The 20983-nt window shown below is 45.9% G+C and overlaps 2 protein-coding genes across 6 annotated transcripts in view; one reads left to right on the forward strand and one right to left on the reverse strand.

Annotated features, from left to right (window-relative positions):
- The window catches only part of PPIP5K1 (diphosphoinositol pentakisphosphate kinase 1), a 232533-nt gene that overhangs the window by 183601 nt on the left and 27949 nt on the right, over positions 1–20983 (forward strand). The window lies entirely within an intron of this gene.
- MAP1A (microtubule associated protein 1A) overlaps positions 1–20983 on the reverse strand; it is a 119506-nt gene that overhangs the window by 8283 nt on the left and 90240 nt on the right. For 2 of the 4 annotated variants that reach the window (XM_050967173.1, XM_050967177.1), the window contains 3 exons: positions 12988–13070; positions 11977–12117; positions 357–9372 (listed from right to left, as the gene is read on the reverse strand). In XM_050967173.1, the coding sequence (XP_050823130.1) occupies positions 357–9372; positions 11977–12117; positions 12988–13070 (9240 nt within the window). The remainder of the gene's footprint in view (positions 1–356; positions 9373–11976; positions 12118–12987; positions 13071–20983) is intronic. The other 2 variants (XM_050967175.1, XM_050967174.1) reach the window with 1 other exon arrangement.

Raw genomic sequence — 20983 nt, forward strand, 5'->3', positions numbered from 1 at the left:
AGGTGTCTTATCCCACTGTTAATATTGTAGTAAGGTGGGTTCTGCTAGTCCCTCTGAGACCAGAGAATTCTAACTACTGATCACCCTGTGGAGAACATACTCCCTGTGTGTATAACAGACTCTAAACATAAAGGGTTTAAATTACCAGATGTTTGGATTCATTGCTACTGACTTTCCCTGCATTTTTTTTTAAATCACAATCCCTCAGCACTTGCAAACTCACTCTGATGTGCCAGGAAGTGCCCATTAACTGCCACTCAGTGCCCTAAATAGTGCAGCAAATGCTTACATTTTAGTTAGTGCTTTGCTTATTGTTTAAGCAAAAGAGAATTCTCCTTTGGGGAGGGATTTCTTACCAGGGTTTGTTTTGATGCCATTAACAAGGGTCTTGCCCGGGTTGCTGTGACTGCTCCGGGATAACTCATCCTTCTCTTCTATGTGAGAGGGCTGCACTAATTGGGTACGTGGTTTTGACTGCTTCTGTCCTCCATCTCGCTCTTTTTTTGCAGTGGTAGATTTTGGAGACCTGTCTAACGGCTGTTTCACAGGCGTGGGAGACCGCTTCCCTTTGACATCTAGTTTCCGGGCAGGTGATGATGATTTGGGTTTACTCAAAGGCTTCCTCACTCCTTTGCTCTTTTCTTTCAGATCCTTTTTGGATATTTTATCAGTTCTGCTCACATTTTGCTCATTTACCAGCATTTCAGGGTCCACCATGCAGACATCTGGATGAGGGGGATGAGGATGGGGATCTATCATTGGAACAGGTTGTGGATCATGGCTAGACCTTGTGCTGCCATGATGTGAAGTACCCACAGCTTTGTCTACTGGGAGGAAATCTGCATCTTCATCTGAGTCCATGGCAGCATCAGCTGTGATGGATGGACATTCCTCTGTCTCTGGAGGGACATCAGAGTCGGACTGGGAGGTTCCAGAGTCACTCACTGATGTGGGAGGGGTTTCCTCTATCATCGTGGCTTGTACATCACTACCAGTAGTGTGGTGTGGCCTCCCCTTCACTGAAGGATGACCTTCATCCTGTGAGAGGTCACTGTCTTCAGAGAAGTCATGAGGACTTGGGTTGATGAATGATGGAGACAACTCACCCTTCCTCTGTTTATATTCACAGGAAGAGAACTTCTGCCTATTGTCAGAGCTGGCTCCTAAACATGGCTCTCCCTCATGGGAAGCATCTCCATGGTCCTCAGTTCTTCCTCCCCTTTGTGCCTCTGGAAAAAAGGGCTGGAAGATATGCTCAGGGGACATCAGTGAAGAAGGCCGGCTCTGCCTAGCCATATCCTCTTCCCCCAAGGATGGTGACACAGTCCAGTCAGAATCAGGAAGTGCTTTCTCATCTTTCACCTCTGCAGCACTCTGCACACTTCGGAAAGCTTGCGGACTTGTGCTCACTTCTGTTGGGCCATTGGCTGTGGCTGCTGCTTCTTGCTGATGAGGAGGAAATGATGTCAGTACATCAGGAAGTGAGGTCATTGCCATAAGCGTTTCAGTGACAGATAAGTGTTGTTCTGGAATGGATGCACAACTTTGCTTTTGTTTTTCTGTGGACAGTGGTGACATCAGTGTACTTTGGCACTCAATTCTGCATGGCAGCGTGTTATCCACATCACATGTGAATGCAGAACCACAGTTCTCAGCAGACACAAACCCTTCGGTTTCAGCTGGATATGTTTTGACAGAATCAGCTGGAATCAATGGAGACACATCCCACAGGCTCCTGGTGTCTGGCTCTGCTCCTGTGTATGCAGAAAGCATGTGGGAGTAGAAGCTTTCTGCTGTAGTGTGTATCACAGGGGTAGTGGCTTCAGGTGAGGCATCCTCTGAGAGTCTGGGACAATCTTCTTTTGCCCGCTGTTGGGATGCAACTTCTCTTTCCACAGCCCCAGAGAACAACTTGTCTTCTTTATATGGGCTCAATGGTGAAAAGCTAAGGGAAGATGAATCTACACTGGTATCTTTTTTAGAAACCTCCAGGTACTCATCTTTCTTCCCCTGGTCTGAGAGCAAAGCATCAGAAAATTTTAAAATAAGAGATTTGTCCCCTAAGTGGCCTGATGAGGATGTTTCATGTCTAAACACAATGGATGGCTCATGTTTTTCTAGAGAGGAAAATTCAAACCCAGATGAAGATAAATCCATTTCTTTACTTTGCAGTGCCAGACCCTCTTGATGTTCCTCTTTCACATACTTAGCAGTAGACTTTAAGTAAATAACTTTGTCTTTGTCATAGCCCTTTGAAGCAATCTCTGCATGGTGATAATCTGTTACTAGAAAGTGTGCTTCCTTTGGGGACTTTTCAGCATCTTTTCCCTGTTGCAAAGAAATGTGGCTTGAATAGGACATTTCTGATGCCCAAACATCTCTGCATGTATCTGTCAGGGTACTGTAGCCAGCAGTACCTGTCTCTATAACTGTTGCTGTTTCAGTTTTCTCAACTCCAAGTTCCTCTTTCTGCACTGGATCACAAGGGGAGGAGGCAATTGATGTTGACAAATGAGACTCTTGGTGCTTGTCCTGGTGAAGCAGCTCTGATACCTGGGCCATCTCCATTACTGAAATGTCTGCATACACTTCCTCCTCACTGACTTTTTCTGGTGTTTGGGGAGGGCTGGGCAATTTGGACTCCTTTTCAGATTTCTCCTTTGCACCTTTTTCTAACTCTGAGTCACTAGTGCTCTCTTCTCCTCTTCCTGCTTTTTCGTAGTAAAAGGATTTGGGCTGAGGCTCCATTGGTGACAGAGATCTCTGCTCCTGGCTGATAGAAATTATGTTTTCATCTGGATGAGCAGCTTCAATGTAAGGAGTTCTTTCTTCTTGATAAAATGCATCTATGGTGTATGTAGGAGGAGTGCACTCACTGCTTCCAGGAGAGGAAGGAGGCAGGGTCAAGTATGGTTCTTTTGGTGCAGCAGTTGATGAGCTCAGCCCATTTTGTCCTTCCTGCATTTCCTTGAATCTCAAGTCACTGGGCATCCCATGCTTATCTGACTCTGCCAGGGGTGAATATCTTTCATGACTGTCTGTGTATGCAAAGGAAGAATCCACTTTATCTTTGGGGGAAGTTGGGGATGACAGCTCCTTTTCAGCAGAGGTGTAGAGGCAAGACTCTTCTTCTTTTGCAGAGATGTGATAAAGTAGCTGTTTCTGAGACACAGATACTTTCTCTGTCCCAGAGGCCACAAATGTAGGCTTCAGCTTTTCCTTATCAAGGTGACCTAGGTTGTCCACATCCTTCAGGATAAGGCTTGGAAGCCCAACTCCAGACACAACTACCTGGTCATAGATGTCAGCATACTGGAAAGTCCTCTCATCAGGGTAGGGCGTTGGTTCCCTTTCTTCCTGCTCTAGCTGTTTAGCATGATCATCTCCTTTGGATGCACAGACCTCTTTCTCAGAAGGACTGGAAGAGGTCCGAGTGCAAGACTCTGAATGATATTCCACTTGGCTGAAAGAATCCATGTCCTCAGAATGGCCTATGATGTCACTGCTGCTTTTGGGATAATATGGTCCTGAAAAAGAGTGCATGCTGTTCTTTGATGCTGCATCGCTGTCTTTTTGGGAAGCTGCTACATATTCATATTCTGCTGGGCTTGTAGAGTACAGAAGACCAAATGCTGCTGCGCTCTGCTCTTTGCTTCCTCTAGGGTCATCAGGAGCCTCAGTGGATTTGCTTTCAGCATTCTGCTCTATGTCTAGCATGTATTTAGAGTCTGATGTTTCTTGGTTCAAAGCATCAGCATCTGATATCTCCACTGTGGCCCCCTGCAGAACTTCAGCCTGCAAAACTGGTTTGCTTTGGTCTGTCATGAAATGTTTTTCTAGTTCTTGTGTACTTGTGTCCACTTCCTTTTCTAGAGCACTAGATGATGCAGGCAGAGGAGATACTGTCAGTGCTCGGTCTAATGATTTAGCATATAGATCCAGGACTGCTTTTTCCTTATGATCCAAGTAGGAGTAATCTTGTTTAGATGGGAACAATGACTCTTCCCTTCCTTTTGCTGCACTTGATGGTTTGACCTGTTTTTCTTCTATACAGACATGCTGAGAAGATGGGGTTGCTCTAACTACTTCTGATTTTTCGGAAGAGGTGATCTCAGGAGGGGATATTTCCATTTTATTTGTTTCCAGTGAAAGTCCTTTGTCCTCCCACCGTGCAAATTCTTGTGCTTCTGCTGAATCTACTTTGAAATGTCCATCTTCTGTTTCTTGAGGTACAGGCTTGTCTTCACCATAACAAAGATAATCCTCCTTCTTAGGCAGATAGCCTGCCTGCCTGGGGGCATCTTCTTCCTGTAAATATCCATATTCTGAGTCTGAAGTTTTCTTCTCTACTGTTTCCAAGGCATAACCTTCATATGCCATAGAATGTATAATCTTTTCCTCTTCTGTTACGGTAAGAGAAGATTTTTTTTCATATTCCTGAACCTCATCCAAAAAAGTGCTCTCTCTTTCCTTATCATACTTCTGTTGGCTTTCCTTACTTCTTATCTCTTCCATCTCCTCTGGAAACCACACTTTCTTCTCATAATTTAGATTTTTCATATAAATATCTTCCATTTCTGGAGATTTTTCTTTCGTTTGTGTCTCTTCCATGAAATCACATGATTTGACATCTTCAGAGCAAACATCTGAGGACTCTTTGTCCTGAATTCGTCTGGATTCTGTGAAGTGTAAGAACTTCATATCTGGAAAAGTTTCTTGAGAGCACATTTCTAAAGCTTTTCCCCTGGCCAGGCTCATTTCGGTTAAAGAAAACACTCTGGTATCTTCTGGAGATATTTCCGCAGAAGCAATTTCTGTGGGTAGCATATCTTTAATTGGGCTGTGTTCTGGGCAAAGAGGAGATTTTGGTTTTTCTTTAATGATATCTTTGGCAGCAGTTTCCTGTGATTTTTCACTTGTAGCTGGGCTCTGCTGCATGAAATGCAGGGGTATGTCAGCTTCTGGGGAGAATTCATTAGTGGATGTGGCTAGAAATGTTTCTTTGGCAGGGCTCTTTTCTGTAAAAGTAAGAGACTTAGTGTCTTCTGGAGAAGTTCCTTTCATGAAAATGTCTGGAGATGTTTCCTTACCAGGACTCTCTTCAGTGAGAGAAATTGATTTGGTGTCTTCAGGAGAAATGTCTTTAATGAAAATGTGAGTAGATTTGTCTTTTTCTAAGGTATGGCCTGTGAAATATAGTGGTTTCTCTTCTTCTGGAGAAGCTTCTCTAATGGAAATATCTGAAGATTTTTCTTTACAAAGACTTTCTTCTCCAAAAGAAAGTGATTTGGAATCATCTGGAGATATTTCTTTAATGAAAATTTGTGAAGATTTATCACTTTCAAGTTGGCTTTGTTGTGGCACCTCAGCGTTTTTGGGAGATATTCCTTTGGTAGAAACTGGCTCTTTAGCTGTGTATTCTGCAAATTCTAGTGAAACGTCTTGCATCATTTCAGTTTCTTTAAACTCTGCCTCCTTTTCTGGCTTTGAAATAATGTCTGTGCTGGGAATGTACAGTTTGGAATCATCCTTTTCACTAATTTCAATGGTTTCCTGTTTGTGATAAGAAATGTGTGGCAGCTGTTCCTTTCCAACGGGCAGTTCCTGCTTTTCATTTCTGGGAAACATGGACTCCATAGGCAGCAGCACTTTGTTAGCTAAGCCTGGCTTCTCCTGTATAACAGAAGGCAGCTCTTCTTCAGGGATATCATTAGCCGCAGGTGCTTCAGCTTTTTTAAGTGGTTCAGATTCACTCTCAGCTCCTTTTTCTACACCAGAAGTTTGTCCTTCGCCTTTCTTTACAGAAGCATCTCTGTCATTTTCAAATAACTCCGCTTCCACAGTTTCCAGTTTCTCCTCCACAGGGGACTGATGGAAAGGTGTGTGTCCAGCACTAGTGGGGCCAGATTGTGTTGGAGATGCCATCTTGACTGTGCTATCATCAGGACTTATGCATCGTTCCTCAGCTTCTCCAGAACTGGAGTCTACCTGAGAAAGCTGTGTTTCCTCTGTGGATAATAGCAACATAGACGCTTCTGTGCGGGATTCAATTAAAACATCAGCAAGGTGCCCTTGTTGAGTAAACAGCTGGGCACCATAATGCCCTCTGAGTTTCTCAGGCATCTCAATATTTGGAGTCTCATCTTCTTCTTCCTCTTCTTCCTCCTCTTCCATCTCTTCTTGCAGGCCCTTCTTCTGAGCTTTGAATTTTCTCTCTCCTTCTGCTAACGCCTGGAAGTCTTCAGAAGGTGGAGATTTAAAGCATTTGTCCTCCTCTAAGGAGGATGTTGGAGAGATTGTGCCAGCAGAGGGCACATAGTCTAGGCCTTGGGTGGCTTCAGTCCGAGAGGAGGGTATGCTGTTTACTGTGTCCAGAAGTAACGAGCTTTTTCCAGTCTCTTCTGTTTGTGGAGCTGTTATGGATGCAACAGACTGATCTTCTGCTACTGAAGTGGCAAAAGAGGAAAGCTTGTCACATTCTGTAACAGACGTGGCAGAGGACACATGTTCCTCTTCAGCCAGTGGGGCTGCTACAATGCTTGTAGGATACACAAGGATTTCTGATTCTTGGCTGATGTAGCCCTTGGCAGCAATATCAGTAGTGGAGGTGGCTTGGATACCATGTACTGCTTCAAAAGAGCCTGGGTGATCAGGCACAGAAATATCATATGCACTAACATCATACTTCAAGTGCGGGATCCTCTCTTCCTGTTCGTCATGTATTTCCTCATCAGAAATGGTCTGTTCAGTCTCTGAGTAGCCAGGGATGGTTTCATCCTGGATGTATGAAATGTGTTCTGCTGTGGCTCCTGGGGGGACAGGTGCACTTCTCAGGTAGTGCTCCTCCTTAGTTACCTCCTTTTCAAGTAACTTACTTTTCTCACTGATTTCCTCACTGAACTCTCTTTTCTTTTCTTTAGCAGTGAATTTTGTGCCCTTCTCCTCATCCTGGTGTAGCTGATAGAATTCTTTAGTCTTCACATCCTTTTCCTCTGTGTATTGTTCTTCTGTTTCTTCCAGTTCTGCCTTTTCTATCACATCCTCTCTCTTTTCCTTCTCACCTTCCTCACCTGTATCCATCCCCTCAATGTACTTTTCACAAGTCTTCATTTCTCCTTCCCTCTGCTTTCTGTCCAAAGATATTTTCTGCTCTTCTTCCTTCTCTTTGAGTTCTGGGGTCTGAGCTTCTCTTGCTGCTGCTTCTGTGTGCGTTGGTGCCTGCCCTCTCTCATCTTTGTGAACCTCTGGTAGTAGCTTGGCTTCCTCCCTTCTTTCAGCTTTTTCTGCAAACTCTCCTATCTCAAGAGGTTCCTCCAGGGCTGCTCTTTCATCCTCAAATGTTTCAGCCTGTCCTGCTCTCACCTCCAGCTGGACTGGCTTTTCCTCACATGGCAACTCTCTTTCCCTATCAAAGGTGATGATTCCCTCATCTGGGGAATCTAGAGGAGTCACCTTCATCATGATGTTCTCTTCCAAAATTAGAGCTTCATCAAGGTGACCCTGAGCAGTCATCTCAGGGACCCTCTTTCCTCCAGTTTCAGGTCCTCTCATGACTGCATCACTCGCTTCAATATCAGTCATTTCCTGAGCCACCTGCAGCTCCACCTTCTCTTCATAATTCAGCTCCTCAAAGTCCTTGGTCAGGTCCTCTGGTGAAGACAGGACTAATCTCTGCTCAGCCATGTCAGCCATTCCTGGCTCCTGCTGTACAGGTCTCTTCTGCGCTGGTGACATCTTCTGTTCCACAGGTGCTTCCTTTTCAGCTTTGACTCGGGTTTTCTCAGTTTTGATTCTACCTGGAACTTTTGCCTTGTATAATGTTTTCCTCACTTCTGGGGTAAACGGTTTTAAGTCTGGTTTAGACATTTTTTTCAGCTCTGGTTTGGCTTCTTTCTTTGAATCTTTTTTTTCTTCTTTCTTTCCATCATCTTTTTTAAAGTCTTTTCTCTCTTTCTTAATCTCTTTCTTTTCTTTGTCCTTCTTCTCATCCAGTTTAGACACTTTCTCTTTGACGTGCTTCTTGCCAATCTTGTCTTTGGTTAGTTTCCTTTTCTCAGCTTTGAGGGCATCACTTGATTCTGTCTTTATCTTTTCAGGTTTAGCAGGTTTCTCGGGAATTTTCTCAGTATGTTCTTTCACTTTTTTCTCAGTTCTGGCCTCCTTTACTATCTCTGGTTTTATCTCCTTAGCCCCATCATCACTTGCCTCTTCTTTTCTGGCCTGCTTTGTTGCAACTGGCTTGGGGGAAGATTTCAGACTCTCTTTGCTGTCAGTTCGCTGTTTAATCTTGGTCTGCTTCAGAGAAGGTGGAGGTAGGCCAGAAGACATATCCTTCTGAGTAGCTACTGGGTACCTCAGAAGATCCAGATGCTTGAGCTTCTCAAGACCTTCCAATATTTTATTTTGTGGAGCATTTCCAGGAAACAGAACTCTTACTATTTTTTCTGTTGGGCTTGCTGGCAGCCAAACCACCAGGGCTGTGATGGAGGTCAGATAGGGGACAGAAATCTCACCTTCTTTCCCATTTGCTAGAATGATGCCAGTCTTTGCTTTGCTATTCCCAGCCCATTTCTGCATTAGAAACTGCATCTCCTTACTGTCCTTGACAGGATTCAGGATGTACATGTCCAACTTACCAACCCCCATCTTGTGAAACAGAGTAATGGGCTCAATGGTGTTACTCACCACCCTGTAGAGGGGTTCTGATTTAATGCCGAGTTTATTCAGGTACTGCAATGTCAGGCAAGCCTCTTCAATGCTTCTCTTGACTTTCATGGATGATTCAGGCATCTTAAGCTTTTCAGGAACATTAAAAAAAACAACCCCAAGTTCTGGAGAGATGAGGTTCTTCATCCAGTCACTGTAGTTGGTGGAGCCTTGAGATTGCTCCTCATCCTGCTCAGCAATCTTCCTCTGGAGAAGCCCATTAATGCCAGGTAGGTTGTCTGCCCCAATGTGGGTCAGGAGAATCGAGTCAATTCTGTCCAGATGCCTGACCAGCTTCCAAAAGCAGGATTTCCTCTCAGAGCCACCATCCACTAGGATGTTAAATCCATTGACAGCAAACAGAGCAGAGTCCCCTCTCCCACCGGGGAATATGTAGCAGCAGGGCTTGGACAGTTTCAGAAAGCCTCCAGAAGTGGGAGGTTCCAGAAGATCAAATGGAGTTGGCACATCCACAGTCTCAGAGACATACTCTGCAAACTCAGAGACCCCATCCATCTCAGGCAGAACTGGGTCAGGGTTCAGTTTCAGATTAATAAGCTGCTGGAACTGGGGGTGTCCAAGGTTGCTCCAGTCTCCTTCTCCCAAACACGACACAGTGAGGGAGGCCTTGTTATCTGGATCAGTGTTGCTGAGAAGCTGGGCAACCTATTGAGACAGACAAGGACAATCAGTCAGACACAGTAGTGAGACATTGCAGCATTTAATTTTTTTAAAGCAACAATTAATGTGGGACCATTAAGGACTCCACTGACATATTACAAAAGAGGCCATGACAGAGGGCAATGCCAAACTGCATCACTCCTTCAGACACACACAATGCCTCTAGCAGGCCCCTGACAATGCAGCTGTTAGGCCAACTTTGGCCAGTGTGAGGTATGGGCCAGAGCCTGGGCCTTGCTTTCTCTTTCAAAGCCTAATGCTGCTGACGGGGGGGCCTAGCCAGGATGAGATCTTTTGCTTTCTTAATGCCAGGACTGCAAGTGTGACTGGCTCTCATGCACAGCAGAGGCACAAAGGGAGGGGCCTCCTTGTCCTCTTCCCCCCTGCCAACAAGGGTACAATCTGCCCCTAATCATGGGGTGTGTAAAAGCAACTGTTTCCTATTGATCTGTGAATCCTCTCCCTCAGCCCTACTCTTTCCAAAGCACACTCTCATGGTTTCCTATCAACTCTCACTGGCTGGCCATTATCCCATCTTCTTCTTCGAGTAACTTCCCAGTTTCCTAGTTATTGAAACTTTAGTTCCTTGATTCTGGGATTTTCTGTTTTACTCAGATTCATTGTCTCTCCTGACCCAAATTTTAAAAGGCTGGGACCCCATTGCTTATCTGGCAAGTGTGGGAATCTATCATCTGATTAAAAATATAGAGACGAGAGTTAATATCTGTTTCAGGAGTCCTTAGAACTATGCAGATATGCAAATATATTGACTAAAGTCATATTAAAAATTAAATAGCTTATATTTTATGAATGTTAGTTATAATATTTTGCATGGGGTGCTTTTGCATAAAGAAACCCTACTCAGCTGATGTCTTGACAATCTGGCCCCATGAAGGAATGGAAGCAAATAGTCAAGCTGAGAAAACCCAGAGAATATATTGAGAAAAATAAACTCTGAAATCCAGATTTCCAGGCCTATACGTGCAGTTACAGTGATTGTGTCCAGGCGGTCACCCTACACCCTAGCCAGTTAGCTGAATGTCTCACTACCACAAATGCACATTGAAATCATGTACATACAATTTTGAAAATGTGGGCCCTAGTGCTTAGTGAATATTGCAACCAGACCAGAGACAGCTGGAGCAGGGCTTGAAACCATCAAAGACACAAGATAGTGTTTCTCAGTGGCAATGAGAATAAATAATAATACAGCTTTTTATAGAAAGGAACTAGAATACAGCTAAATAAATACTACATTGCATTTCTAATTATCCAAAGATCTCAAAGCTTTATACACACACTACTTAACTCTCCCAAACTGTAGAGTGAGTGTGTGTATATATATTACATTCACTGGATAAATAGTAAAACTAAGGAAGAGGGTGTGACGAAGTGGGAATGTTCTTGCTGTGTTATGTGAATGCTGAGTGGGGAGTATTGACCTGGGAAAGTTGCAGGGGAGTTGTGCTGGGACGGCCTGCCTTGGGGAAGGGAGCATACCTGAGCATGTAACCTGAGAACCCAGGAAGGCAGTTGAAGGCCAGGTGACACCTCTGCCCAGAACACTGAACAAAGGACACAAAGGCTGGGGGAGGAGCCGGGGGGAGGCTGAGAGAGGCTGTGGGGGAGTTTTCGGTTCTGGAGCTGGCTGGGAAATGGAGAGGGGTGCCCTGACGGGCTTCCCAACAGGTCTGTGGCCTCCCTGGGGGCCCCAGATGGACCTAACTAAAGGGGTCCTGTTGTCTGTACCGGCAAGACCTGTTTTAGTCCGTGTTCCTGTCATCGAAATAAACCTCTGTTTTACTGGCTGGCTAAGAGTCACCTCTGACTGCAGAGTGAGTCGGGGGGCAGGACCCTCTGGCTTCCCCAGGACCCGGCCTGGGCAGGCTTGCTGTGGGAAGCGCATGGAGGGGCATATGCTGAATGCTCCAAGGAGAGACCCAGGTGAAGCCGTGTGAGCTTCTTGCCCTGAAGACAGGCTGCTCCAAGAGAGAGGAGACTCCCCAAAGTCCTGACTGGCTTTGTGTGGAGTAGTTCCAGAGCATCGCCCAGGGACTCTGTGTCAGAGGGCCACATTTTCCAACGTGGCATATGATTGTGGTGGCTTCTATATTTGGGTGCCCCAGCTGAGATATCTTAAAGGACCTGATTTTCAGAAAAGCCAGATCACCTGACTTCTGGAAATCAGGCAAGCCTAAGGTGTCGCAAACTGGGCACCCAAAAATTAAAGCACCCCCAAATCACTAGTCACTTTGGAAAATTTTGACCAGTGACTTGCTCAAGACCCTATAGCAATTTAGTTCAAGAACTAGGAGAATCGAGAGCCAGGCTACTGACCAGCATGCCAGGGCATCTGTGCGCTGGAAATGGAACCCAGGCTCCCTGGTCTCTGCCAGCTGGAGGTGAATCCAGATTGTCATATCATAGAATATCAGGGTTGGAAGGGACTTCAGGAGGTGTCTAGTCCAACCCTCTGCTCAGAGCAGGACCAATCCTCAGACAGATTTTTGCCCCAGATCCCTAAATGTGAGTTCAAGGATTGAACTCACAACCCTGGGTTTAGCAGGCTACTGCCCTATTCATACTCACCTCTGGATCTGCAATTATCTCAGCAAATTTCTGATAATTGAAGGTCCCAGTTTGCAGGATCAGGTCTCCTTCTTGGTCTGAGCTCTGACCACACAGGAGCAGTAGTTTGTGGGCAGATGAATCACACATCAGCGATCGGACCTGTTACCGTAAGACAGGAAGTTGTCAATGCTCAGGTTTGAGTTCTATGGTTCTCTGGGTTTCTCATGAGTTCCACAGTCTCAACCAGTGACAGGATCCAGATCGTAAGAGTCTAGTCCCTGGTCTAGAGCAGTAAGATGGCTAAGTCATGCTAAGAGTTCAGGCCCAAGTAGCTGGTCAAAGCCGGGCTTTTCTACATAAAGGCTGGTTGCTTGTAGAGACAGAAGCACTCAAAGATGCCTCTGCTGCCTGCCTCACCCAGCTCCAAGCCAGGCTGGGCTTTTCAAAAAAGCACAAGGAAGTACACAAGTTCTTGAAGCCCTTTTGCAAACCCCACCTCCAGAGCAGCTGCATACCCTTGCTCCCAATCCTCAGCCTCTCTTTGGGACAAGAATCAACAGAGGCCAGGAATAAGGAGAAGTTTCCAGCAGCAGGGTGTTGACAAAGCTTGCTCCATTCAGAAATCCCATCCAGCTCTGCCGTTTCTCACAGGCTGAAGCTCTCCCTCCTTCTTGGTAGAAGAGCTTCACAAATGCTCTAGAAATTAGGCAGTTCCCAGGAATTAGCATTCTTCCACAGGGCTAATGTGTGACATGGCACTGGCATGTGTTCCTTTATCTAGAAATAACCTGGAACATATGGCAATGGGTGCAGCATGGATCTTCCTGCTGGGTAAGCACACCAGGCACACAGCTGGAAATAATTCTGCTGGCTGCACACCAGGTCTGGGAAAACTGCTCATGAAGGGTGGGAAATGCTCTATTAATGAGCTAATGCTTTGGCTGCGCTTGGGTCAGCATAGGCAGAACAGCTGATGTGGAGAAAATGCCGGTGTCGTCCCATTGAAAGAGGCCGTTCTTGGTTCCTTACCTCAGAAACGATGCTGTCCACATTGGGATTTACCAGGATCACTGTCTCCAGAGTCTCACTCCGGTGATGAAGGGTCCTTTGGCCTAAGGAGAGACAAGGGGAATAGAAGGGAGGAAAAAGCCTGATGGGGTTTTGCGAACAGCTCTGCCCCCAGTGCTTCACTTTGCTGCAGACTTTCCCCTTCCCCTTGGTTCCAAGGCCTCATGCCATGTCAGGGTGTGGTTTAACTCTTGGCTTCTAACAGGCCAGGGTCATGCCCTTTCCACACAAAAACAAACCAGCCTTGGTCTGGCCCAGCACAGGTGTGTGCCACCCCAGAGCTCAACACTGTAGCCCGTGTGGGCTCTCCCCTATGCTCATAAAATGCCAGCAGGCACTGGGGCCTCACCTGCCCACTCATGTTGTTATCTAGTTTCTGTGCAGTTGCCAGGGAGATGTAGCTTGGGAAGGTAGCCAAGTTGTGGTTGCTATGTGGCTCTGAGAGCTAACTAATGGGAGCTGACTCAACTCTGCTTGCCCTTCACTGGGGACAATGCAGTCCTTGAGGGGAATTTTTTGTCATTCTCGGTAAGTTTTCTGACTCACAGTCTGATGTAGAATCATACAATGTAAGACGAGAAGGGAGCTTGATAGAGCAGCTAGTCCTGACCTACCACACTGAGGCAGGACTAAGTATTATCTAGCCCATCTCTGACAAGTGTTTGTCTAACCTGCTCTTAACAACCTCCAATGACAGAAAACCCACAACCTCCCTCGCCAATTTGTTCCAGAGTAGGGCAGAGCACATGCTGAAGTTAGCAGGTGGGATTAATTTCCCGCATCCTCTGTAGCTCAGTGTGATTTACCAAGGTTAAATTAGGTGTTATCTGGAGTTCTTTGAGATGTGTAGTCTCTAGCTACATATGCTCTATGCACCTAAGACTGGAAGACTCTTGTTAGCAGTTCCATTGGTCTGTACTTGCACCCCATTCCTCCTTGTGCTCCAAACCCAGGGAATAAGGGTCAGCATGGACCATACACCCCTCCAGTATCTTTAGACTGCTAATAACCCTTGGAGAGCCAGCAAAGGGGAAGAAGAGCGGGCATCCCTTCTGGCAGTCTGCGAAGGACACAAATAATCTAGGCTATTTCAGAAAGGGCCCTTTGCAGGTAAAATGCCAATCCTTGCACATCTAGAGAGAACAGCTTGCTATCCTCAGCAGAGGCATGCAGCTTTGTGAAGAAGACAAGTAAGCAAATAGTCTAATTTAGATGGAACTCCGAGATCACTGTGAGGGTGAATTTCAGGTATAATCACTAGGAATCCCTATGGAAGATCATATAAAGTAGATTAGTCATAAGAGCCTCCAAACTCACCTACTCTTCTGGCTGAAGTGATGGCAACCACAAAGGGAAACTTCCAACTCCGTGGGGAGTGCTGTTGGTACCCAGGATCTTGTGAGTGACTCTCCCTTCCCCCCCATGTGCTGGACGGATGGTGTGGAGATCTCCCATGAGAGAATTAGGGATTCCAGGCCTGAGAAGCTAGCAGTGCCCTCAGAAACAGTGTATCTATCCCCAGACGCAAGGGGAGGGCATGAACCTTTTTTTTTGGCAGCACCAATGACGATGGTCTTTGGTACCAACAACTCCTTACCATGGTGTGATAGTGCCATCAGTGTGGGAACTTCCACTTTCATTTCTCTCTCACTTTACTTGAGATAATCCCGCTCCTGCAGATACTGGTTTCGGGATGCTGTTGCTTTTCAGAGCCAGGAGATTAGTACCATGTTCTTTGTGAGCTCCTGACATGTGATGTCTCACCTGACTTGGAAGGTGTTGGCAAAGAGGTCTTCTTCTTGGATGAGGACATGGAGGGGGATTTCTCTCACGTCTTGAAAGAGTGCTTCCTATCCACCTCTTGCTCCTTTTTTGAAGAAGTTCTTAGTTCTACTCCTATCAGCCCTGGAGCCAGAGATCACTGTGCTTGGAGGGGTGCTACTCAGTTTCTCTGCAGAATGTACTGGGGGGGAGGAGGGTGGGTCTGATGGACCAGGGTCAGACTGGGCCTCATAGCATGAGCTATTAAGAATTTCTGAAGCCTGTACTCACAGGCTTGACAGGTTTGGCTTGGGAAAGAACAGCAAATGCTGCACTTTGAGGGGCTGTGAACTTCCCTGAGGCAGTAGAGGCATTTGACATGGTCTTCGTTGACTGGGAACAGCCCAGAAAATTCAGCTCTTGAATCCTGGGATCTTGGCCCCAACTGCTAAAAACTACCTAAAATGATTATCTAAGAGCTATTTGTAGATATTTACAGTTTGATGCAGCGGAAGCGAGCAAACACTACAGACACTGAAGAGGTGCTGTTTCAGACCACGGTTGGCAGAAAGGAACCGGAGAGGCAGTCGGTACATGCTCTTGGTTTGGAACATGAGGAGGCGTGGGGCACAGGTACGGACCAGTGGACACTGCTAGCAAAAGTCTTCTGGACTCAGGCCTATGGAGCGCATGCGCACCAAGTAGAATACACATAGGGACCATTACACAAAGAACACAGGGATTCTCAGATTGCATCAAACCAGTGGACCATCTAACCACATGTCCTGTTGCTGACTTTAGCCAAGACCAGCTGCTTCAGAGGAAGAAATCCTGCAGCAGGCAGTTCTGGCATAGTCTGCCCCACAGACAGTTTACTCCTACTGCTATTAGTTAGATGAGCCTCTGGCCCAGAAGCAGGAGCAGTTACATCCCTTCCAAAGCTTTTTTTTAATCATTACTATTATAACTCTGATTATCCTTGTTATTCATATAACTGACCGATCCTTCTTGGAGTCTTGTTAAGTTCTTGGTCTCAATAGCAGATTGACTCAAAAGGATAAGAATTGAGGGAACCAAGATTTCTATCTCATGGATTCATCGGTCATGATGTTGAATAAACACATTCAGTGCCCCTTTAATATACTGTCTTGGAAAGGATGACAAGAGACAGACCCTCTGCACAGGCACATGGAAGCAAAGATGGCAGACAGGAGAACTTCCAATCCATCTAGGAAAAAGCAAATTCTAAAATGACTGGTAAAGGCACAAGAGACTGGAATAGTCTGTAGAGGCTCTTGAATGCTTACATCATTTCTAGTTCACAGACACAATTCTACCAGTACAGAAGAGTCTTTCCCAGAGAAATACAAGGATCCCCTTTTAACAGCCCTGTAACCATGCTCTCAGATGAAGAGCTTTCTGATCTGAGTGCAGAGGCAAGAGATCCAGGCTCAGGAGAAGCACCAAGTGCAAATGGGGCTAATAGAACTGCACCTGGTCAGCAACCGGAGCAACCAGAATCACTCTGCTGAGTTCCTGCCAAAAGTTCTGGAGAACTAGCAATAAGAAAGAGAGACACGGGGAATGACAGACAGTATTCAAAAAAGAACTAGATAAGTTCATGGAGGATAGGACCATCAATAGGATGAGCAGGGATGGTGTCCCTAGCCTTTGTTTGCCAGAAGCTGGGAATGGGCAACAGGGACGGATCACTAGATGATTACTTGTTCTGTTCATTCCCTCTGGGGCACCTGGCATTGGCCACGGTCGGAAGACAGGATATTGGGCTGGATGGACCTTTGATCTGATCTACTATGGCCATTCTTATGTTCTTATTCATATCCCCAGTACAATATACTCACTTAACATCAAACTGGGAACCTAGAGTACAACATAGGACATGTATTCTGACTCAGATCAAAGAGATCCAAGTCACTCCATTTGACCCAATAAACTAAAAATCCTTACAGGGTCCTTGTAGCCCGCTCATGTTGATTGCATCTTGTACTTCATATCTGCTGGGGTGTTCTTCCCTCCAGCCAAAATGCAAGTTGAAAGCATGACCCTATTATGGATGCATTAGTCCCAGAGATATGGTGCTTGTTGACAGAAAGAAGACTATGATTTCCCATTCTTTTCAGAGAAATCATCATCACAGAATGTTGTCCTATAAGAACTTCCACTGCCTTCCTTCGGATCAGAGGAAGAAGAATATGAAACCAACCCAGACAGCCCTCAGTCCCAATCAGTTCACAAATAGTGCAAGCTCCCTGTGCAATACAAGGTGAGCCTCTGCCTTGAGATATGGTCTTGGAGACTATCTGTTAGACTTCTAAACCACTTCTTCCAAGGGCAGGGTTGCCAGGCGTCCGGTTTTTGTTAAAAGTCCAGTCCGCAGCACAGCAGGGGACCAGGGCTAAGGCAGGCTCCCTGCCTGCCCTAGCTCCACACGGCTCCTGGAAGCGGCCGCCAGGTCCCTGCGGCCCCTAGACACATAGGCAGCTATGGAGGCTCCGTGTGCTGCCCCCACCCGGAGGGCCAGCTCCACAGCTCCTATTGGCCAGGAACCGCAACCAATGGGATCTGTGGGGGCAGCACCTGCAGGTGCGAGGGCAGCATGTGGAGCCTCCCTGGCCACCCATGCGTCTAGGGGCTGCAGGGATCTGGCAGCCACTTCCTGGGAGCTGCGGTAAGCACTTCCAGGACACTGTACCCCAACCCCATGCCCCAGCCTGGAGCCCTCTCCTGCACTCTAAACCCCTCATCCCTAGTCCCACCCCAAAGCCCCCACCCCCAGCCAGAGCCCTCACCTCCCCCCCCACACACACTCCAACCCCTGCCCCAGCCCAGTGAAAGTGAGAGTGGGGGAGAGCAAGCAGGGGGCCCAGAGAAGGAGGCCCTTCTATAGGCACTAAGATCAATTTTCCTACATTCACTCTAAGCTAAGTGGGCTGAAAAGAGAACAAATGATCTTTAGAACATGAATCATGTCCTGATACATTTAGGACCTTAGAAGCCAGTTGTCAAATACAATTACATCTGCAGGCCCTGATGATGAAGGTTGGTAGCTGCTACAGCCAGCTGTTCAGCAAATACGCCTGTGGCTGCTGCTAGCCTTAAGCATATTACTCTGCACTGACCGAGAGAGTCCCCTCCATTCTTCCTGTGCTTCTGCCTCATGGAGATACGGAAGTATACGAAGTATACATCCTGAAAGGTGATAATCCTGACCCAATAATGAGAATTTAAGTGTGGACTATACTGCTGTGAGAGGCAGTAGGCTTCTAGCACCAGCACCAATTATATAGTCTCCATTTCCCAAAGAGATTGGACCTCATCCCATACCAATCTGTTATGAGAAGGATTCCTGTAGAGAAATAGAACCAGGTCAGTTTCAGCACTACCTCAAACTGAAGGGCAAACCTCAGTCAACTTCAGGAACAACGGTTCTAAAAGAAAAAATGTAGATAACACAAAACTAAAATTAAAATAGGGTCTAGATCCTCCAGCAAAACTGTGACATCACAGGACCAAGAGAAGAAATCTGTGTGTTTCAGGTCCTGAGGAAGACCTCGCTGTGGCTTGAAAGCTTGTCTCTTTGACCAACAGAAGAAGGCCCAACAAAATCTATTACCTCACCCACCTTGCATCCCTAACAGTGTCAAGAAACTCTGACTTCTCACCTCTGGGGTTATACTGTGACCAGGAGTTTGCTGTAGTCCAAGCAGAGCAGAAACCCACAACTGCCTGTAATTAGGAATTCTGCAAATAAAGGCCACAGAAGAGTATGTCATCATCCCATGTTGGCCCTCTCAGAGGCTGCAGATCCTACCAAAATATCCAAGCCAGATGCTGACTGGTGAAGAAAATCAGTCTGCCTGTTCTCTGAAGGCCCAGAGCCCAGGAGGTGATGGATCAAAACACCAAGGAGAACAATATCCAAAGGGGGAGCCTGGCCTAGAAAAGTGACACCTCTATTGAGCAGCCACTGTAGAAAATGAGCCTCAGAAGCTGTGGACTGATGATACCTACTAGGATCCATAGCCTTTCCCTCCTGATCTTTCCTGCGATCTACATCCCTGGTGGGTCCAAGGCCAAGGCAGCTCAGGGAAATACAGATTACCCCAAAGACTCTTTGTGTGTCGGTCTGATACCTGAAGAGCCCACTACAGACAGCTCTCTCTGTAGAGTCTGTTCAGAAGAAGCCACTTCCACAGGCCTCTTCTGCACAGGCAAAGGGTTCAAATGCACTGGTAGGGGGGTGGAATTCTTTACTCTTACGGTCAGAAATTATTTAAATCAGACATAGAGAATCGAGTAACTGAGGTTACAAAAAGAGTCACTTATACTAATGGAACGAATCCTACAGTACTTTGTCCCACAGGCATGCTCTGGTGAAGGGGAGAGAGAAGCCTGAAAGATCGCACTGTGACTGCACTTGGCCCTTACTCTGCCTGGCTCCCACTGTCAAGAGTTTACAGTACACAGAACAAGTCTCAGTCTGGTGACAGCCACAACCTCAGTCACCCGGAGAATATTATTAATGAACCGATTATTAGAGTAGCATCACTATCGTGGCTTTGTGCTCTTTAGGCCCTGTCAAATGATACTCACAAACACTACAGATTAGATGCAAACCGCTCCCCTGCGTATTATGAAACATTAAGGTTAAAATTCCAATTGCATATGAGTCTTAATCTTAACTTTGCACCTTCCATGTATGTTCAGTATTACCGTAATCATCACAGGATCTGTGCAGTCATACCTAGGAATTGCCACACCGGGTTAGTCCACCAAGTCCAATATCCTGTCTCGGGCATCAGCCAGCACCACCAGGTGCCTCAAAGCAAGGTGCAAGAACCCCACAATAGCAGATATGGGACAGTCTACTTTCTGAAGGTCTCATTCTAAACTCTCATAGTGGATATTGACTTTAGCCCTGAAACAGGTTTCTCTCCTTCTCAATACTCTTGTTCTTTGCATTTATGACAACTCTGGACTGTCTTGTTATTAATGGAAAGGGCTATATAAGAGCCAGGTGATATTAATATTATTTCTATCAATATATGTCAAAGCGTTTTACAAAGCAGATCAGTATCACAGTCCCCATTTCACAGATGGGAAGTCAGTCTCAGAGAGGTGAAGTGATTTGCCCGTCACCCAGCAGGCCAGTGGAAGAGTTAGGAATAGACTGCAGGTCTCCTAAATCCCAGTCCAGCACTTTATTTCATAGGCTACACTGCCTAATTCATCCCCTCGACTCTTGCTAAATTTTTGTCCTCAACAATGTCATGTGGCAGTGAGGTCCAATGTCTAATTACACATTGTATGAAATAGCATTTCCTTTAAGTGGTTTTAAATTCCCCACCTTTCAATGTCAGTGAGTGTCCCCTTGTTCTTGTGTTATGAGATCAGGAGGTGAGAAGCTCCTGATCTCCTTTCTCTAAACCATTCTTAATTTTAGATTTTTATCGTGTCCCTTTTATTGGTGTCCTTGACAAAGTAAACAAATCCCAATCTTTTTAACCTCTCTTCATAAGTTTCTCTAGGCCCATTATCATTCTTGTAGCCGTTTTCTGAACCTCCTCAAATTCTGTTACATCCTTTTTGAGATGGTGTGACCAGAACTGAACTCAGTATCCAGATGAGGCCAGTCCATAAAGGTACATAAGGGCATTATAAGATTCTCTGTATTATTCGCCATCTAGTTTCTTATGCGTCCTAACATCTTGTTTACTCTTCTGACTGCAGCTGCACACTTAGCAGGTCTTCACAGAGCTGTCTACAGTGATGCCCAGCTCCCTCTCTTGAACTGTTACAGTTAATGTAAAACTCTGTAAGGTACGTGAGAAGTTCATTTTCCCCCACCCTCCCAATGTGAATTACTTCACATTTATTGATTTTTAACTTCATCTGTCACCATACTGCCCATTCCCCCAACTTGGCTAGGTGTCTCTCAAGTTCCTCACACCCTTCTCTGGATCTAAATAACATTGTGTCACCTGTAAATTTTGATAGCTCACTGTGCATGCCCGTTGCCAGAGCATTAATGTATTAAACAACACTGTACCTAATGTTGAATCTTGAAGTCCCCACTGGTCATCTTTTGCCATGATGAAATTTGACCATTTTTTTCTATCCTCCTTCCTATCTCTTAGATAGTTTTTGATTCATGACACCACTTTGCCCCCCATCC

This window comes from Gopherus flavomarginatus, chromosome 9 (assembly GCF_025201925.1).
Source record: "Gopherus flavomarginatus isolate rGopFla2 chromosome 9, rGopFla2.mat.asm, whole genome shotgun sequence".
In the NCBI taxonomy this organism is placed as follows: domain Eukaryota; kingdom Metazoa; phylum Chordata; order Testudines; family Testudinidae; genus Gopherus; species Gopherus flavomarginatus.